Source organism: Apiotrichum porosum (genome assembly GCF_003942205.1).
Source record: "Apiotrichum porosum strain DSM 27194 chromosome Unknown scaffold_2, whole genome shotgun sequence".
NCBI classification, from domain to species: Eukaryota; Fungi; Basidiomycota; class Tremellomycetes; order Trichosporonales; family Trichosporonaceae; genus Apiotrichum; species Apiotrichum porosum.
This window is the reverse complement of record NW_021167109.1, coordinates 176512-195747: the sequence shown is the minus strand read 5'-3', so window position 1 is coordinate 195747 and position 19236 is coordinate 176512. Positions and strand designations below refer to the sequence as shown.

Here is a 19236-nt window from a genome sequence, read left to right as displayed (position 1 = left end):
TTGTGACGAGGCCTGAGGAATGGAAGTGTAAATTTACCCAAACGCTTCGTCAGCGCCGACTGGGTGGGTCATATGGGTGGAGTGTGTTCCCGACTCGGATCACCACCGGCTAGGCACGTCCCGGCCACGGCCGTCGTACAGGCGCGCACGAAGAGCAAGAGCCGCCGCTGACGCACACGTCTTGGCACTCTGGCTCTCTGCTCTGTGGCCTGTGGCCTGTGGTCGATCGCAATGACAAGGACCCATAGCGAACAACGGGTGGGGGACGATAACGATTCTCCGAATGCGAGCTCTCGCCCACTGGCCACTTGTTGGATTACTCCTGGCCCGGCTGACGTGAACCTTGCGAACACACACACTCTCTCTTTCTCTACGTCTCTCTATATCGTCGCTGCTAGTCTGTCTGTCCATGCCTTGTGTCCCTTGCAGCTCGGACCCCTACCCCACCGGTCTCGCTCGCGCCACTCCAAGGCTCCACTGCTCCCAAAGGCTCCCGAAAGAATCGGGAGACTCGCGTGTGCTCCCTTGATGACCAGTCTGGGTGTGTACGTCCTCACCCCGAGAGACATCTGGCGACGTCAGGCTGCAGCTGATGCACTGCTGTGTATTCGCTGCTCGATGTGTGGTCTATCCCGTTAGCCCGTTACCTTACGGCTGTAAAGTAGACATCCCCGGCAAAACGATCCACTTTGGTCACCTTACGTAATCTCTTTTGTCTACCTCCACGCTGGCCCTCCACCTCACGCGTCCTGCGCCAGCGCAGCATCACCCCTCTCTCGCCGGTCCCACCTTGTTGCTCACATACCTCCTTTGTCTTGCTCTCTTGGTACACCCACACACACGTTCTACAACCATGCACTGGTCAGCATTGACTTTGGCCCTGGCGGCCCTCGCTACTGCGCCGCAGCTGTTCGCCGCCGGCATGTATCGCGAGCCAGTCAAGGAACTGGACAGCAAGTCTTGGAACCGCGTCATGTCCGTCGAGCACGCGTCGGTAAGTGGGAGATGGTCTTTCTGTCAGACGGATGAGGCGCTGCAGACAGCGTTCTCGACAGCGCCTTGATTTCCCATGAAGTGTACACGCTGACCGTTGACACAGATGGTCGCTTTCGTCGCACCTTGGTGAGCTATTACAGTTGACCTGGCCACAACGGCATCAACAACTGACCTTGCCTCCTCAGGTGCGGCCACTGCAAAAACCTGGGACCCGAGTTCTCCTCCGCGGCCCAGTCCCTCGCCCCTCTGATCCCCTTTTACACCGTCAACTGCAACGAGGAGGCCAACCGCCGCCTCTGCGCCGAGCACGATGTCAAGGGGTACCCCACCATCAAGGCCTTTCCCCGGGGGAAGAAGGGTGCGGCCCGTCCATACGAGGGTCAGCGCAACAGGGGCCCAATGGTAGAGTATGCCAAGTCGTTGATCCCGGAGCGTGTCAAGAAGTACCGCGCAGACGAGGGTGGAGATGCGGTCGTGACCAAGTTCCTCGACGAGGTGAGCTTCACGGCACTGGTAACTGGTTGCTGACGTTTGGCAGAAGCCCGCGCTCCCGCACGCCCTCCTCGTACACCCCTCGGCACCGTCGATCCCCTTCCTCTGGAAGGTTCTCGGACACCGTCTCTCGGGCAAGATGTTCCTCGGCTACGTCCGCGACACGCCCAAGCACGAGGTCCTCTCCACCGTGGGCGTCTACGATGCCGCTGACAAGCGCGACACCGCTAGGCTCGTGTACTGGCCCGTAGGCGCCTCGAGGGCCGAGGTGGTGGAGTATGACGGTAAGTCAGATAGGGTAGAGAGGCTCCATCTGACATCCCAGGTGCGCTCAAGTTCAACGCCATCCTCGAATGGCTCGAGGCACACCTTAGCGGCACCCCTCTGCCTTCCTCGTCGGCCGACAAGCCCAAGGGCGCGTCTGAGCCTGAGCCCGCCGCCTCCGACGCGTCAAAGGCCAGGGCCTCGGCGACGGACAAGGCAACGGACGACGCAGACGCCAAGCGCCGCGCCAAGCTGGAGGAGTCTGAGCGCCGTGACCGTCTCCGCCGGGAAAAGCTCGCTGCCAAGCAGGCCGCCGAGCAGGAGCAGGAGGACGAGGAGGCTGCCAGCCCCGTGGACGCACCTGCCCCCGAGCCTGTGGAGGAGGATGAGGCCGAGCCCCAGCTCGACATTCCTGTCGAGTCGCCTCACGCCGAGCACGAGGAGGTGGCTGGCGAGCAGGAAAGCGGCACCCCCGTCGACGCGCCAGAGCCCGAGGTGGCCGAGGACTTTGAGGAGGAAGCGGAGGAGGAGAAGGAGAATGTCCATGACGAGCTCTAAGGCGTAGTGTCCACAGAAGTTACCATGCATGGCAATACCCAGCCGACCATCACACGTTTGTAGCACGCTATCCCTACGTCCCTACGCCGCTGGCCGCTGGTCGTCCTCCACCTGGGACGTCTTGGGACGTGTTTTAGCGGGATCAAATCCACGTGGTGGGTCTTTTCGTTGACTCGTTGAAATGTCGGGCCGCCAACAGCACCCATCCACACCCTATACCTCTCCACCACAATCTTGGGTCTCGCCGCCGTCTCCCTATAGACAAGGACCATCTCTACGCCTTCTACCCCATTAGACTAACAGTAGAAAAGTAAAATTACACTATGGTACGTTGACCGTGCGCTCTTGCGGCAGCTATGGCGTCGGCGAGACACACAGACCGATGATGACCCATGCCATCTGCGTGGACGCCTTGATTGACACCAACAGCCGACCATCTCCGTCGACAAGGCGGACCTCTACCGCCGTTTGGAGCGCGAGTACAGTGAGTACAGCTGTCATACCCCAGTAACCGAGCTGACAATCCCACAGCCACCCAAGAGTTTGACGAGCTGTGCTTCGACTTCGGTATCGAGCTCGACGAGGACGTACGTGCACGGACTGACGCACATGGGAGTACAACGTGCTGACTGGTACAGACCACCGAGGATGTCGAGGCCGCTATCAAGGCTGGCCAGCCTACCCCTCCCCCTCAGCTCAAGATTGAGATCCCCGCCAACCGGTACGTCGACGCGGCTATCCACGATTGCGCTCCCTGCTGACGGGTGTGTCCAGTTACGACCTCCTCTGTGTCGAGGGTCTGGCCCGCTCGCTCCGTGTCTTCCTCGAGAAGGAGGCTCCCCCCACTTTTACTCTGTCGCAGCCCGCTGTCCTCCAGGAGGCGTACATTGAGGCCTCTACTTCCCCCCTCCGTCCCATGTTCGCCAGCGCCGTCCTCCGCCTCGCGCGTCCCATGAGCCAGCTCGAGTACGAGTCGTTCATCGACCTCCAGGACAAGCTCCACCAGAACCTGTGCCGCATGCGCCGCTTTGTGGCTATCGGTACCCATGACCTTGACACTATCGAGGGCCCCTTCAGGTGAGCTATCACTGTCATGAAGACTCAAAGCTCACCATCACAGGTACATGTGCAAGAACCCCGACGAGATCAAGTTTGCCCCCCTCAACCGGGATACTGAGCACACTGCGACCGAGCTCATGACCATCTTTGAGCAGGACAGGCATCTTAACAAGTACCTGCACATCATCCGTGACGCCCCTGCCTACCCCATCATCTACGACAAGAACGACAAGGTGCTTTCGATGCCGCCTATTATCAACTCGCAGCACTCCAAGATCATCCCTGGCAAGACCAAGAACATCTTTGTCGACGTCACTGCCACCGACAAGACCAAGCTCGACATTGTCGTCATGCTCATGGCCACCATGTTTGCCGAGTACTGCGCCGTTCCCTTTGAGATTGAACCCGTCCTCATCCACTACCCCGACGGCACCACCGCTCTCACCCCGAACATTGCCCCTCGCAAGACCACCGCGTCGCACAAGTACCTCAACGAGGCTACCGGCCTCAACCTGTCCCGCGAGGAGACTTGCAAGCTCCTGACCAAGATGTCGCTTGCTGCCCGCCCCTCGGCCTCGGACCCCGACGTTCTCGACGTCGACATTCCTTGCACCCGCTCGGACATTCTCCACGAGTGTGACATTATGGAGGACTATGCCATTGCCTTTGGCTACAACAACCTCCCCACCTCGCTCCCCACCACCTCGACTGTCGCCAAGCCCTACGCTGTCAACAAGCTCGGTGACGTCCTCCGCAAGGAGTGTGCCCAGGCCGGCTGGGTCGAGGCCCTCCCTTACATCCTGTGCTCGCACGACGAGAACTTTGCCTGGCTCAACCGCCCCGACCCGGGCAAGACAGCCGTGGCGCTCGCCAACCCCAAGTCGATCGAGTTCCAGGTCGTCCGCACGTCCCTGCTTCCCGGTCTCCTCAAGACCGTTCGCGAGAACAAGGCCCTCCCCCTCCCCCTCAAGGTCTTTGAGGTGTCGGACATTGCCCTCCAGGCCCCCGAGGCCGAGCGCAGGTCGTGCAACCACCGCCGCCTCGGCGCCGTCTACGTCGACCGCAAGGCCGGGTTCGAGGTCGTCCACGGTCTCCTGGACAGGATCATGCAGATCCTTGCCATCCCCTTCATCGAGCGCGCAGAGTCGGACAAGGAGCACGGATACTACATTGCCGAGGCCACCGACAGCACGTTCATGCCCGGCCGCGCCGCCACCGTCTTCTACCGCCCCAAGCCCAAGGCTGCCGCTGCCGCCGGCTCCGCCCTCGAGACCGTCGCCGGCGCCCTCAAGGGTGCCCTCCCCGGTGCCGCTGCCGCGCGCGACATCAAGCTCGGCTCCCTGGGTATCCTCCACCCTACGGTGCTTGCCAACTTTGAGCTCACGCGTCCTGCGTCGGCGCTCGAGATTGACGTCGAGCCCCTGTTGTAATAAATCGGAGGTGGTGCGGCACGCAGTTAGGTCGAGGGCGAGGGCGAGGTTGAGGAGTGGTATGCATCCTGATACAGCTTGAGTGTGGCGAGCAAGGGGTACTTACAGGAGTGTCCGAGGCCACTGACTCGCGGTGAATTGCCGCTCTTTGCACGCAGTGTTTTGTTGTTCGGGACCCAATATTAACAAATCTGAGCACAATACTAATGAGATTACTGATGAGATTACTAATGATATTACTAAGAAAATTCGGGACCTGGGAAAAACACACTACGTGCCGCAAAGCGCCGCTCGCCGCACGTAGTGTGTTTCTTTGGCCTCTTGGGCAACGGAAGGCAAAACACAGCCATACTCGGACAATATACATGCATGCCAACGGAAGGGGTACTCTCCACAACGGCGCCGTTGCCGCCATGCTCAGCCATGAGCCATCAATAGTCTTCGGCCTGAAGCCCCGCCAGCCACTGATCCCACTGACCAGATGTTGCTGGGGAACAACCTGCCCACACGGACATGCACCAACCTTGCTCCCACTGATCCACTGACGTCAATGATTAGTCACCCCCATGCACATGTGCCAAGACGTCGGTCCCATCATCCCATCCACTCAACTTTTCCAAACCTCTCTACACCGCGCCGTCTCCGGCGTCGGACTTGCAGAAAGCAGCAGCCAGGTGCAGGTGGTTGGGTAAAAGGGTGTGACTGCGGCGACTCACGCAGCCCAGATTCGCCGCAATTCCGTCTCTCGCCAAACCTAAAACAACAACAAAAAATCAAACCCATCACAATCTCCACGCATGCCCGTCCTAAATCCTAAGACCCTGGAAACATGGAAAAGGTATGGATTGGGATCTTACCCGTAGTCGCCGCACCTGGCCTCGTCCACCTCGCCACCCATGTATGGCTTATGGCAGCAAAAGACTGCTCGCCCAGGGCACCGGAGGCCATTCCCGCGCTGGTCAAGGACATGACGGCCTGGAGCCTGGAGATAGGGAGCGTCGGTGGTCGGTGCGTGGGCGGAACAACAGAGCAAGAACGGCAAGGAGGACTGCGGAGATGGGGGCTCTGTTGTTGTAATCATCTCGGTCGGCGATTCGTGTCGCACCACCTCTGGTGCGCGCGTTGAGCGGGCAAAATCTACGACGTTTCTGGGTGTGCTCGCGAGAGGGTGGCCGGTCGCCGAGGGCGAGAGGATACACATAAGACTATCGTGCTTGCATCGGTACTCCCCACTCTCGTACTCGTCTCTCATCACCGCACCACGCTCCTTGCCCGCCATGACGCTGCCTCACGACATCGAGGCCAACCCCCACCCCCACCCCCACTCCCTCCCCCACTCCGCCACGACCACCGCTGCGCCATCGACAATGCCCTCCTCGCCCACGTCCACGCTCAAGCGCATCCGGTCGCCGGAACAGGAACGCCGTGTGCGCGGCGAGGTGCCCATCGAGCTCGTCGGCGCCATCCTCGAGAAGACGGACGCGTTCGTCGTCACCTTTGACAGCGAGGCGGACCCGCGCAACCCGCAAAACTGGTCGTGAGTAGCACCTCCTAGCACCTTGGCTTCTGGCCATTGCACGCACGCACGCACGCATGCACGCATGCATGCGCAGCTGTGCTGTTGTCGTTGTCTGCATGTCTGCGACGCGACAAAACGCGATTGTCCAAAAACGCGTCGGAGGTCATTTCCGACGCAACACTCTTCCGCCCAGGGTCGCACTACCTCTCTCCCCTTCCCCAATCATGCCATGACGCCATGGGCCATGGGGACAGTGAACCAAGCTGACGCACCAGGCTGACCAAGAAGGTCCTCCAGACGGTGCTCATCACCCTTGCGACGCTGTGGGCGGGCATTGGGTCTGCCGTGCTCAGCGGAACCAGCAGCCAGATTGCCGAGCGGTTCCATGTCGGCAGCGTCGTGGCCGAGTTGGCCAACAGCATGTTTGTGAGTAACGCCCACCCCCAGCTGTGTAGTTTCCCTTGCATAGTCTCAACAGCTGGGTTGATATCTCACTCCTGTACTTCTGGTTAACTCATACCTCCAGGTCTTTGGGTTTGCCTTTGGGCCCCAAGTCTTCGGTCCCCTCTCCGAGGTGCTGGGGCGGAAATGGCCGCTCGTGCTCGGTATCTTCCTCGGCACAATGTTCTCGATCCAGACCGCCGGCGCCGGCAACTTGGCCACCATCATGCTGGGCCGCTTCATGGGCGGCGTGTTCGGTGCTGCACCCTACGCCATTGGCGGCGGATGGTTCCACGACGTCTACGATGCCATCCACGTGCAGGCCGGCGTGGCATTCTTCGCTGTCGCCACGGCCGGCGGGCCTGCGCTCGGCCCGTTGATCGGCGCAGGACTCGCCACGATGTCGGACACATACGGCTGGCGCTGGCCCGAGTGGTTCATGGTCGCGTTTGGCGTGCTCGTCACTACCCTCCTCACGCTGTTCATGGACGAGGCGTACGCGCCTGCCATTCTGAAAAAGGCGGCCGCCAACCGCCGTCGCGAGACGGGTAACTGGGCGTGGCACGCCGAGCTCGACACCATCACACTCAGCCCGCGCGACATTGTGGTCCGCTACATCCTCCGCCCGGTCCGCATGCTGTTTACCGAACCCATGCTACTCGTCATCACCGTCTACATGTCCTTTGTCTACGCCCTGCTGTACATGCTCATGGGAGCTGTGCCTATCATTTTCGGCGAGTACCGCGGCATGGGCCCTTTTGTGTCTGTGGCGCCCTTCTTTGCCGTCTTTGTCGGGATCCTCTTTGGCGGTGCCTTTATTATCCTCGACATGAAGCGGTACGAGCGCGTTGTGGAGGCTTCCGGTGGCGAAGACGCTGTCCCCGAGCAGCGCTTCTTCCCCATGGGCCTCGGCGCGTGTCTCCTCCCCATCGGCCTGTTCTGGTTCGCCTTTACGGGTCCCGCCCTCGTCTCGTCGCCATGGCCGTCCATCATCGCCCTCTCGTTCAGCATGTGCGGCATGGTCCTCATTTTCGAGTGTGGTATCATCTACCTCATCGACATGTACCGCTCGTTTGCCAACAGCGCCATCGCGGCAAACACGTTGCTGCGCTCGGTGTTTGGCGGCGCGTTCCCGCTCTTCACCACCGGCATGGTCCACAACCTCGGCTGGCAGGGGACTTGGTCCATGGTGCTCCTGGCCTTTCTGGCTCTGGTCCTGGCGCCTATCCCTCTGGTCTTCTTCCACACGGGTGCGCGCATTCGCTCGTACTCAAAGTTCAAGCCGGAGCTTTGAGCAGAAATTGTGAATGGAAAGAAGAAGAACAATCAATATAGATCAATAGAGCACATACATCGTTAATGGACATTCATTGCGAACAGCAGTAATCCTTGTTCCCGGCACCCCCTTGCAGCATGCACCTGACTGTTGACGTCTGCACGTCTGGCTCTCTCCTCCAGTTCTCGGCGTACCGGCGTCCAAGAGACCCGGTTGCCACCAAACATTGCCTATGACGTCGCACAGACGGAACCAAATTCGCCACCCAAAGCGCCACCCAGACCACCATGCGGTGCGCAAACTACGCACCAAAGGATTGCGCGTCCTTTGTGGTGCATTTCGTCCTTTCTCACAACCCACCACAACACAACACACAAATGGTGACCACAAACGACGACTCCAAGGTCACAAAGGGCGGCCCATCGTACGCACAGGTCGCGGCCACCCCCGCAGGGCCCTCGGACGCTGCTCCTCCTCCATGTGAGTGTGTTCGGAGTCACACGACTGATACCAACCCGACTCGTGTCCGTCCGTGTCGTCAAGGAGAACGCTGCTGACCACCCGCGCCCCAGACTCCCACGACCAAGTCATCTACCCCGCTGGCCGGGTACACGTCCCCGCTCCGAACCAGCACGCACAGTACGCCCAGCACAGCGGCGGCGGCGGCGAGCATCAACCGATCTACCAGCCCCAGACGCCGGCCCAGGCCGAGGGCGGCGGTGTCCTGGTCTACATCTCGCCTTACGACATTGCCCTCATGCGCGCGCGCCGCAGGTTCTTTGGAGCCGTGTTCTGGGCATTCGTGATCTACTTGGTTGTAGGGTTAGTCATTCCCGTCGGAGTCATCCTCCTCATGGTGTGCTTGATCCCGTGGCTCGACGTGTGAGGGCCAGAAAGGCTCTTGGACGAGGGCCCCAAGCCAAGCCGAGATAACGGTCGGGAAAGCTGGCCCAGACTGAGGCTCGAGGCTCTCGCAAGGCTCAAGGGTCTGCGTTTGAGGTACGAGAGATCTACCTCGGGTGGACATGGGAGGCGGACGGACATGGGTGGCTGACGCGATACCGCAGTGCGATTGTCGGCGACGGTATTTCAGAGGCCAACCGCAAGCGTAACGGCGGGCACTGGGACAAGCATGGCCGCTGGCACGACGGCAAGGGAATCACAGTGTACGCAGGCGGTGCAGCCACTGCGGCTCCTGCAACTTCCACGAGTGTCGTCGACGCCGTCTTCGCCGAGACCCAGTAACCTTTGGGATCTCTTCTATTTCACACCATCCAATCTTTTTTAAAGACGCGCGACAGTCTACGATAATATTTGCAGCTCCTCCGTAGAGCCGGGAGGAGAGGGAGTTGTTCTGGGTGCTAGCCCTTGCCTTGCCTAAACTTTTGTAGACTGTAAGAAATCCGTAATGACATGACTACGCCTAGCCCTCCACGCTGCTCAAACTACATACTCAAGCCAAAGCTGGTCCGGCCCTCCACTGTCGCACACGCTCCTTGACGTTGACCCATCCGCGGAGCCACACCTCGTACCATCCCCTCATCGTCCTCCAACGACGCTCGGCCCACCACCGGCCCCACCACCCGGGGACGTGTTGCTCTTGGCGTGCGCGCAAACCCTCGGGGGAGTTGACCTCGACAATCTGCGTCTCGACATACCGCAGCATCTTGAGCGTGAGGGACTGGACGATGTCGTAGACTTGCACGATGCTGTTGAAAATGCCGATAAGCACAAACGTGACGACGAGGATGGTGCCGTTGCGGCCACTCATGCGGCGGCGGATACCGTCAAAGAGGCCTGTGCCGCGCAGAGTGTGGATGAGCTGCAGAGGCGCGAACAGCGACAGCGAGCCCAGCAAGGTGAGGAAGCTGATCGAGCCGAGGAGCGCGAGACCGAGGATGAACCGGATAACCAAAGTAAGCGCCAGGACCGATACCCAGCCAGCGTCGTGGCGGAGATAGTCGTACGCGTCGCTCGCAAAGATGAGGAACGTCTCGATCGACTCGATGACCACGTCGTACACCAGCGTCGCGCCGCCGACGTACATGACCATGTGGCCGTCTTCCGACTCCCAAAAGTCGCCGTCAAAGTGTCCGCCGGTGGTGTCGGTTTGCAGGTCTGCAGCGGAGAGACCTGCTGCCTTTGCGGCGGCTTCGGCTGCTCTGGCGGCATCGTCGGCCTCGATGGCCGCGGCCACCAGGTACTTTAGCAGGAAGTGGCCCGCAACGAGGGTCATGGTCATGAAGAGGAACGTCGTCAACGCGACGATGGCGAGCCGCGAGCGTGCGAGGCCGTAGACCAGTGTTCGGCGGATGTGATACGCGTATCCGCACTGCGGGCACTCTGCAGGAGGTCAGTGGGGGGAGGTGGTGTTTACCGAGGAACGAACCGAGGAAGCCTTTCTGTGCAAGTTAGCAACTTTCCTTGAAGTCCTCAACCTACGGCATTGGTGCCCCTTTCTCGCCACTGGTTGATGCACTGCACTGTACGTCAGAATGGCGGGTGGTCGCTGCAACCTACTGTGAACATACTGTTGCCGTCAGCTAAGTCACACTTGGAGCGTCCTCCCCAGCTGAACTCACTCGGATACTGCCGGCACAGAGACATGGGCTGATGAGCCGTCCATACTCTGCTTCCTCGTCGGGTCCCCCAAGGCAAATACGGCACTGCCTGTCATCTGGGGGCGGCGTATCGACACCGATCTCGCGGAGGGGTGCTGTGTCTTCGTCGTCGCGCGTCGGTGCCAGCACTGAGTCGGGGCCGTGATCGTGGCTGGGGTCGAGGCCGTCGGGCATGGCCCGTTCCTCGGTCTTTGTCTCCTCCCCAGCGATCGGTGCTGCAGCGACGAGCTCGTCCTTCACCACGTCGTCTGCTGAAGGCACGTCAAACGGCTCGTGCAGTGCTGCGGCCTCTCGCTCGTCCTCGTCGACCGTGGTTGATGCTGGCACCGAACCCGGGGCGGGCGGCGTGGGCGTGTCGGAGACCACGTCGTCTGGAGCGGGTTGCTTGGCGGCTGGGACAGGGTCGTGAGGGAGCGCGTCGTCGACGGCATGCTCGTCTGCCATGTCTGCAATATCTTCCCGCTCGCCGTCGACTGTCGAGGACATTGTTCTATGTTTTAAAATGTATTGTTATTGTTGTGATGTGTTCAAGAGAACGTGATGGACACTTCTCCGCGATCTTATGACGGCGAAGACGAGGGGCCAAACGACCGCGGCGGTGGGGATGCGGGGTAATGTGGTGCCTAGCAGCCGGGCCGGAAATGTCGTTCGAGAGCAAGACTGATGGAAACGAGGCCTGGTGATGGTGCTGAGAGTGTCATGCCTTCCATGTGCGATGCTATGCATCAGAAGGACGTCGCTGCAGTTTCATTGCAGCACAAAGAGTGGGCTGATGCAAGGTGTGGCCGCCCAAAGCTATTCCCTGGCTACGGCCTGGGGGTGGCTCGGCGTGATCTCCGGGTGGAGGCGCTGTTGCGGGGGGTTCTTTCCCCGACCGACGTTGTCCACTCTCACCACCGCTCCTCACTCCTCCACAACCCACCGCATGTCATACCCAGAACCAGTCTCCTATTCATCCCTCAAGGACCTCAAGAAGGGCAAGGGCCACGGCGGCGGCGGCGTGCCTCCACCACCCCCCTCGTCCTATGCCCAGTTTTACGACGTCGAGCCAGCCCAGACATCCTCTTGGCGCCAGCAGAACCCCGCTCCTTCTCGTCCAGTCGCGGTCAACCCCACCAAATACGTGGATCCCTCGAAGCGCAAGGAAGGACAGGACGCGCCAACTTACCACCGCAAAGTAGCCGAGGGGGACGGCAAGGACCAGCAGCCGGCCCAGGGTGGGGTGTGGAACAACGTGACCAACACTGCTAGCCAAGGCTGGGACAATGTCAACGATGCGAACCGCCGTGACCAGGTGAGTGCACTCGACTCAAGAGGGCAGCTGTGCTAGGTACAGGATACTGACTACGCAGGTGCTTGGCGGTATCGGGCACGGCGCAGCCAAGGTCGCTGGCGGCGCCATCAAGATGGTCGGCAAGGGTATCTGGGCTGTCGGCAAGGCCGCCACCCGCTAGAACGCATCGAGTACGCAATAAGGAGTCGATTTTCGCACTACCGTGGACACGATCGAGTATCTGGATGTATGTTGTACATGTCTCGTCGCTGAGTAGGCTTGGACTGCCCACAAACCAGGTCGCGTGCGACAGATGGCTGTGATGCTTCACGAAGCTGGGACAGGGGTGGAGTGTGGGGTTTGGGTCTGGAACTGGTCTTGTCTGGGGTTTGGGCGCTGGACCGAGGCCTAGACAGACCACAACACACAGAGAGTAAACATACGAAGAGGAGGCGACATGTGTCCAACTACATGGCCCTATGGGGCGCTGTTGTCGCCCACTGACTGTCAATGTCCTAACCCATGTTCTTCAGCATAGGATCATTAGACTGGGTATCCAGTGCCTGCCCATCTGGGTTGTAGAGAGCGGACGCTTGGTATGATCAGCAGGCAGAACTGACAGGGCAGTCACTCGAGCACAGATGGGTGGACAAAGTGGCGCGTATGGGCTCTAAGCCATGAGTGGCACAACGCGGACCGTGTGCGGCGCCTTCCCGGACCGACTGGCCTCGGCTGAGCCTTCCAGGTCTTCGCGTTAGAGCAAACATGATGCGTCAAAGTTCTGGTGAACCGCCACAGGCTCGTGACACTCTCTGTACCCGACAGTATGGTGGCGCAGACGGTGATCTTCGGCCAGATGGCTGTGTCGCCGCAGCCGGTATGGCAAGTTGCGTTGCGGCGGCTCACATGTCGGTCCCAAGGCTTCTACACATTGTCAACCTCCACTGTAGAGGCTGTAGACTACGGAACGCCGACTCCATGAGCAAAATCTCAGCAACAGACGACGGAACATAAAACTTCCACAACGGAAATCGCCGATGGTCATCGGACGCCACACCATTCCTTCCTTCCAACTCCTCTCCTCTTCCTTCAACCTTTCCTGGCCTCCATGCATCTCTACCACGCCCTCAAGAGCTCCAAAAAGGTCACGACGGGGATCGAACCCGCGATCTCTTGATACACGAAGATGAATCGTAGTCAAACGCCGTACCATTTGGCCACGCGACCGGAAGATGTTGTTCTTTCTGCTGCCTCCGCCGAGATCGCTCCTCCAACTTGTCGATGCATTTTCATACGAACTGTGGCCAACGGTGTCTGCCGGTACAGCGGGGAGTGTGAACCGGGTGCTCTGGCTACCCATGAGCGAGGCAGTGATGTCGGTTGGCTCTTCAATGGCCCCTCCTGCTCAGGTAACGCGTTCTCCTGGAGGGAAAGAAACACCTGACCAGGCGTTGATCCTCCCGATCATTATATCAGGTCAACAATCTGCAACGCAGACGCCGGACTAACATACACCCAATCCAAAGCGTCAGCTGGTAGTGGCCCAGAACATTGGACACTGAACCCATTTCGGGTTTCGGTGCCGCACTCGAAGAGAGGCGGATACGGGGCGCGGGCAAGATCAAGCCACACCTTGGCAGCTCCACCATGTTTGGCCGTTTCAGTGCGATCATGCGGCACGTCGTCGTGGGTCTCGCCAAGCTAATGCCACCACGAGGTGCACGGAGGGTCAGCATCTACGTACATGCGTGGTCTCCAGTCCCCCTATGGCGAACATAAACGAGATACGAGATGGACAGGGGACAGCTGACACCAAAACGAATAGCTGTGGGGGGCCAGACAAACGCAGTGCGTAAAGCGTTCGTCAAACACAAGCACATCCGCGCGGCGGGCGACGTAGCTATTCTTGTCTGTCCGATAGGCGCCTGAGGTAGAATTGACGTCTATCAAGGATACAGTTGATAGAGTGTGAAATAGCACCTTTTGGTATCAATCTCGCGTTCGTATCACGCCGATGACACATGTGGGTGACGAACAGTTCCGCATTGTGCCGAGATCCAAGTCTCCAGGTTCAGAACAATCACGACGAGGCCGGGGACGTCCAGCGGCCAGCGGACGGTGTGTGCCTCGACAGGGGGCGGCAAAGCCGGTTTGCGCGGGGTCGTTGTGGAGGCCAGTGGTGGGCAGTAAATAGCGACGCGCCGCACCTTGCCGGAGCTCGGCAGTTCGGCCGGTAGGCGGGAATGGATGTGGCAATACCCGCAATGGATGTACCGCGGGCACTACTCTGCTCTACTCTCGTCCTCATGTGACGCCATACTGCACCTGCGCAATGCACAGCGGAGACGAGACGGTGTATGGCGATTAGATAGGCCAAGGCTTCGGAGCCGCGGGATGCGATGGACCCCAGGAAAATCCAGGAAAATCCAGGAAAATAGGACCACCCGGGCCAAAAACGACCCACATGGTGCACACGGCTTGGCGCACCGGTGTGCCTGGACTATTTGCCGCACAACACTGTGGTAGCACCCGGGTCCGAATGCCAGCACTGATAGCCTTGGCACCGTTGGATCCTCGTTGGATCCTCACGCATCGGTGGCATTGGTGGACCGGGAGCAGCGCCGCGGGCGCTGTGGCATAGGACACACCTGGACGATCAAGTTGCAGCACGTTGGCACATGTGGGCCAAGTCCTTGGCGATATGGAACATTGCTCTTAGATCTGAGCTTTGACTGGAAGTCGCAGACCCAGGATGAAGAGAAAGGAACCTGAAGCACCCCCCTGTGGCAGTCTGGCTGGGCCCATCATTTGGGATCCTGTCCCCGCCCTGGTGGTGCTTCTGGCGTTAAGCGACTTATCTGCCAGACGGTATCGTGGTCCCGGCACAGTCTGATACCATCGCTGGGACCCTGCTGGACATTTGCCATCGCTGCCCGACCCGGAGGTGCCGAAATGGCGCAGTCTGGTCCCAACATGGCTCATGCCAAGCGCAAATGATGGGACGGCGCGACAATCGGCAAAAGTGGCACCAGCCAGTTGGTCCCCCCCACCCCCCACCCGCGTGAGCCGTCCGAATGCGCAGCCCACCGTGCGCTCTGAGCTTATTCCTAGAGCAACGAGCAGGATAGGCAGGTTGTGCCTTGTGTCCCCGTGACGGACCGCGAGGTGCACGATGCCTGTCGCAATCTGAGCCTCATCTTGACCACTTGGCTGTGGCTTGGCATGGCGGAGCCACCAACTACTGCCGCTAGTACCCCACATGGGGCGGCGTGCAGCCAGTGGCCGGTCAGTTGCCCGCAGCGTGAACGCTGCGGTTGTTGGGCACAGGGATAACCTGAATGGTAGACGGGTGTGCCAGTGCCCACTAAGGGTGCTTTCATTGGTAGAGATAGCTGGATCCAAGCTCCGCTGGGGGCACGATACATAATACAGCTGGGTCTGTGGCAGCAGCTTCCCCCACACAACCCATCATGTCTTCCGCCCTCCCAGCATACGACGTTGCGGACGTTGTGTCTGTCCCTCACCAGGACAAGACCAAGTCGGAGAAGTACGATTACGACGAGAAGGTCCCCGAGGGCCCCGCTGTCGAGGTCACTTCGGCCGACCATGAGGACGAATACGCACCCACTACCGAGGAGCTGCACACTCTTCGCAAAATCCCCGCAGGCATGCCGTGAGTGACAGTCGCATGCCACATGATGCGCACCCGCTCACTCCATACCTAGTCTCGTGGCCATCCTCATGTGTGCCGTCGAGTTCACAGAGCGTGCCTCGTACTACGGTACTTCGGGCCCCTTCAACAACTTTATCAACAACAAGCTCCCCGTCGGCGGTAACGGTGCCGGTGCTGTCGCTCCCGGTGACCTCGGCCTCAACCAGTCGGCCGGCGCTCTCGGTCTTGGTTCCGTCCCGGCCTCTGCTCTGACCAAGATGTTCACCTTCCTCGCCTATGTCATTCCTATCTGGGGTGGTATCGTGGCAGACAACAAGTGGGGTCGTTTCAAGACCATTTGCGTTGGTACCGCTATCGGCGCCATTGCCCATGTCATCCTCGTCATCCCCGCCATCCCTCAGGTCATTGCCGTTCCCAACGCCTCACTGGGTACCTTCATCGTTTCGATCATCATCCTCGCTTTCGCCGCCGGCTTCATCAAGCCCTCGCTTGGTCCCATGCTCTGTGACCAGAGCCCGATCAAGACTCCCATGATCAAGTACACCAAGAAGGGCGAGAAGGTCATTGTGGACCCCCAGGCCACCATCTCGCGTTACCTCTTGATCTTCTACCTGTGTATCAACGTCGGTTCGCTTGTTGGCGTAAGTCACTCCCTGGTGCTGGGGTATCGTTTACTAACATCTTGAAGCAACTCGCTACCCAGTACTCGGCTCGTTTCGTCGGTTTCTGGCTTGCGTTCCTCGTCCCCGGTATCATGTACATGGCTCTCCCGCCTCTCCTCTGGTGGGCTTCGCCTCGTCTCGTCAAGCTTCCTCCTCAGGGCACCGTCGTCCCCGATGCTATGCGCGTCGTCAAGATCTGTCTCTCCAACGGTGGCTGGCGCAAGCTCGGCCGTGGTGACGACGCATGGTGGGGCAAGGCCAACCCCGACCAGGTCCTTGCTCGCGGTGAGGCCGCCCCTGCTTGGGACGCCCAGTTCGTGGAGGAGGTTCGCCAGACCTTCTCGGCATGCGCCGTCTTCTTCATCATCCCCGTCTTCATCCTTGCCGACGGTGGCATTGGTAACGCTCTCAACGACATGTCGGTCGCCATGACCCTTAACGGTGTCCCCAACGACCTCCTCAACAACTTCGTAAGTGGCAGGATCATGGCCGCGTCCCACTTTGGTGCGCATTTGTTGACATTTTCCTCTAGAACCCCCTTGCTATCATCATCTTCGGTCCTATCATCACCTACGGCCTGTACCCCTTCATGGAGCGCATCGGTCACCCCATCAAGCCCATGATGCGCATGTCCATTGGTTTCATCCTCGCCTCGCTCGGCTGTGTGTCCGCCGCCGTCCTCCAGGACCGTATCTACAAGACCTCGCCTTGTCTCGAGTTTGCTTCCACCTGTGACGACGTCTCCCCCGTCTCCCTCTGGTGGCAGGTCCTCCCTTACTTCCTCCCCGCGGTCGGAGAGCTGTTCGTCAACGTTACCTCGTACGAGCTGGCCTACACCCGTTCGCCTCCTCGCATGAAGGGTCTCGTGTACTCGATGGCTCTCTTCAACTCGGCTATTGGTGCTGCCATCTCCATGGCGCTTTCCAAGGTCATCGAGGACCCTAACCTTACCTGGTGAGTAAAATAGTGGAAATGGTGGCGAAAATCGGGGAAATTCTTTGTTTTTTCGTCCCATGTTTCGCCACAGTTTTATTCTCCGAGTGTTCTAGGACTAACAACGCAGGACCTGGGTTGCCCTCGCCGTTGCCAGCGCCGCATGTGCTCCCCTGTTCCCCCTCTACTGGGGCCACCTGGACCACTTCGACTTTGCCTGGTCTGAGGAGGAGAAGAACGCCATCAAGGATGGTGAACAGAAGAAGCTCGAGGCCCTCAAGGACGAGGAGAAGTACTAAAGTCGGACGGAGATATATCCTGGAGTAAATTAGTGTTATTGTCAGTTTAGGTGCTAGCCCTATGGTATGGGATTGTCATGCATATCATGGCTCTACAACACATAGCACAGGGTGACATATCTTACTCTGCAACGCATAGCACAACGGCGGCAGCAAATAGATGATCGTATGGAGCACAAGCTAGTTAGGCTGCCACACTGGTACACTGGATGGTTTGGTTCCGTAGTCGTCTGGAGATGTTGCAGTTCGGGACCGAGAGTAACGCCACTTCTTCCACATTACACCATACCCTGGGCCACGCCTGCCTCACCTGCTGCCGAGTTCCGAGCCAGTGCACTCCGGACACGACGGCACCCAGGTTGCGAGTGCACCGCGAGTTCCAGCATTGTGGTTGTGACCAAGCCAAAGCCGCACGCTGATGTGACACCAAGGATGATAAACGAAAGGTTGTAGGTCCAGGCGCGCAGGGCCGGTGGGTGGCTACATACGGCTTCAGCTGGTCCTCCTGAGAGCAACCCAGGTGCATGCCCTCTGTTGGCATGTTGGGCCGACTCACTGGTCACTGACGGCAGATGCGAAGTTCAAACCCAGAAGTGTGACTGGGTAGATGTTAGGAGGCGGAGGGTACCTGAGGTGCAGCCAACTTACATGAGCACATGAAGATGACAGCCCATCCCAACGAACGCCACACGAGATTTCTACGCTTCTGGCGATGCGCATTGGCAGGCTTTTGTTTGCTGCGCCACGGCTGTGAGGCGTGGACAGCGTGGTTCTGAGCATGGCTTTGGTCGCGGAGCAACTTGGCAAGAGTTGCTTTGACGAGGAGACCCTCCGCATTGGTGGAGGCGGATGGCGTGGCAGAGATATCTGGCGACACTGGCGGTGGGGTGAATGATTTCAGTTGAGAGAAACAATAGGTGAGGTGCTGGGTACCATGACGACTGCTGCTTCCAGCTGCGGATACGATAGAGAAACAAGGGGAGACCATCCCATGCTGGTCACATGGTGAGAATACAGATAAATCTAAGAACGAAGAAATACGGGGAGCAAGATGGGTGCGTGAATTCAGGAAATACAGGCGGAGCTTGAATTGCGTGAAACCCCAACGGTCTCAGTCTCAGCACAGGAGAGGAGGCAGTGTCAAAGAATCAGCGGGGAATTGTCTCCTGGGCAAAACTGATAATGAGTCGGCCGTGGTTCCCTGTCGATATGATATGTATGTACCAGCTATGGTTCCCTGGTATGAGGGAGAGGGAAATGGCACGTGTGCGGATTATACCAAGCGTCGCCGTTTGCTTACAGCGCCTCGGAGGGGTCAGAGTGCCGCACAGGTTGTTGCTGTGGAACATTTAGCACACTGTGGCTCGAAGGCCATTTGTTCTGTTTGAGAGTGGGGCGAATATCTTGAGGTACATAAGGCCTCAGCCCAGCTTTGGGGGAAGAGAAGGGCTGTTCAGTGTATCAGTGGCGACGTGTCTGGCGCCTCAACGTAACAGTGCACATATATGGCGAGAATGCAGGTCTAGGAAGGCAGGACCGTCATGGTTGACCAGGAGGCTTGATGCGAGGTGAACACGAGGTCCACCAAGGTACATATGGCACAGCACATAAGGCAACCGTCCAATTAAGACCGCGAGGTCGCTACCAGTGGCGCCGAATTGGACTAGTCCGCGAGAACGTTGGGACAGCGGACTAGCGTCTCCGTGAGGACAGCGCGGCGCCGATGTAAGTCCGCGTCCG

General features: G+C 59.3%; 8 protein-coding genes and 1 non-coding gene across 9 annotated transcripts; 6 read left to right on the top strand and 3 right to left on the bottom strand.

The window, feature by feature from the left end:
• Positions 1–853: 853 nt before the first annotated feature.
• EHS24_004046 (uncharacterized protein) lies at positions 854–2310 on the top strand (the record flags this gene model as incomplete). Its single annotated transcript, XM_028619678.1, has 5 exons — positions 854–994; positions 1100–1122; positions 1182–1491; positions 1535–1772; positions 1814–2310. The coding sequence occupies 5 exons, from the start codon at positions 854–856 to the stop codon at positions 2308–2310; spliced, it is 1209 nt and encodes a 402-aa protein (XP_028478650.1).
• A 323-nt stretch (positions 2311–2633) lies between these two features.
• On the top strand, positions 2634–4799 carry FRS1 (phenylalanine--tRNA ligase subunit beta; the record flags this gene model as incomplete). Its single annotated transcript, XM_028619677.1, has 6 exons — positions 2634–2636; positions 2740–2794; positions 2842–2897; positions 2949–3031; positions 3085–3387; positions 3431–4799. 6 exons carry the CDS (start codon positions 2634–2636, stop codon positions 4797–4799), a joined length of 1869 nt encoding a protein of 622 aa, XP_028478649.1.
• A 1277-nt stretch (positions 4800–6076) lies between these two features.
• On the top strand, positions 6077–8053 carry EHS24_004044 (uncharacterized protein; the record flags this gene model as incomplete). The annotated part of the gene is made up of 3 exons (XM_028619676.1): positions 6077–6336; positions 6594–6744; positions 6845–8053. 3 exons carry the CDS (start codon positions 6077–6079, stop codon positions 8051–8053), a joined length of 1620 nt encoding a protein of 539 aa, XP_028478648.1.
• A 359-nt stretch (positions 8054–8412) lies between these two features.
• EHS24_004043 (uncharacterized protein) lies at positions 8413–9280 on the top strand (the record flags this gene model as incomplete). Its single annotated transcript, XM_028619675.1, has 4 exons — positions 8413–8515; positions 8608–8857; positions 8933–9034; positions 9103–9280. 4 exons carry the CDS (start codon positions 8413–8415, stop codon positions 9278–9280), a joined length of 633 nt encoding a protein of 210 aa, XP_028478647.1.
• Positions 9281–9488: 208 nt separating this feature from the next.
• EHS24_004042 (uncharacterized protein) lies at positions 9489–11142 on the bottom strand (the record flags this gene model as incomplete). Its single annotated transcript, XM_028619674.1, has 3 exons — positions 9489–10367; positions 10425–10565; positions 10618–11142. The coding sequence occupies 3 exons, from the start codon at positions 11140–11142 to the stop codon at positions 9489–9491; spliced, it is 1545 nt and encodes a 514-aa protein (XP_028478646.1).
• A 439-nt stretch (positions 11143–11581) lies between these two features.
• On the top strand, positions 11582–12110 carry EHS24_004041 (uncharacterized protein; the record flags this gene model as incomplete). Its single annotated transcript, XM_028619673.1, has 2 exons — positions 11582–11950; positions 12009–12110. The coding sequence occupies 2 exons, from the start codon at positions 11582–11584 to the stop codon at positions 12108–12110; spliced, it is 471 nt and encodes a 156-aa protein (XP_028478645.1).
• A 961-nt stretch (positions 12111–13071) lies between these two features.
• On the bottom strand, positions 13072–13156 carry EHS24_004040. The gene has a single exon. It is a non-coding gene; the product is annotated as a tRNA-Arg (tRNA).
• A 2243-nt stretch (positions 13157–15399) lies between these two features.
• On the top strand, positions 15400–17496 carry EHS24_004039 (uncharacterized protein; the record flags this gene model as incomplete). The annotated part of the gene is made up of 5 exons (XM_028619672.1): positions 15400–15602; positions 15655–16243; positions 16291–16734; positions 16797–17218; positions 17328–17496. 5 exons carry the CDS (start codon positions 15400–15402, stop codon positions 17494–17496), a joined length of 1827 nt encoding a protein of 608 aa, XP_028478644.1.
• A 278-nt stretch (positions 17497–17774) lies between these two features.
• EHS24_004038 (uncharacterized protein) lies at positions 17775–18484 on the bottom strand (the record flags this gene model as incomplete). Its single annotated transcript, XM_028619671.1, has 3 exons — positions 17775–17976; positions 18053–18095; positions 18145–18484. The coding sequence occupies 3 exons, from the start codon at positions 18482–18484 to the stop codon at positions 17775–17777; spliced, it is 585 nt and encodes a 194-aa protein (XP_028478643.1).
• Positions 18485–19236: the final 752 nt, after the last annotated feature.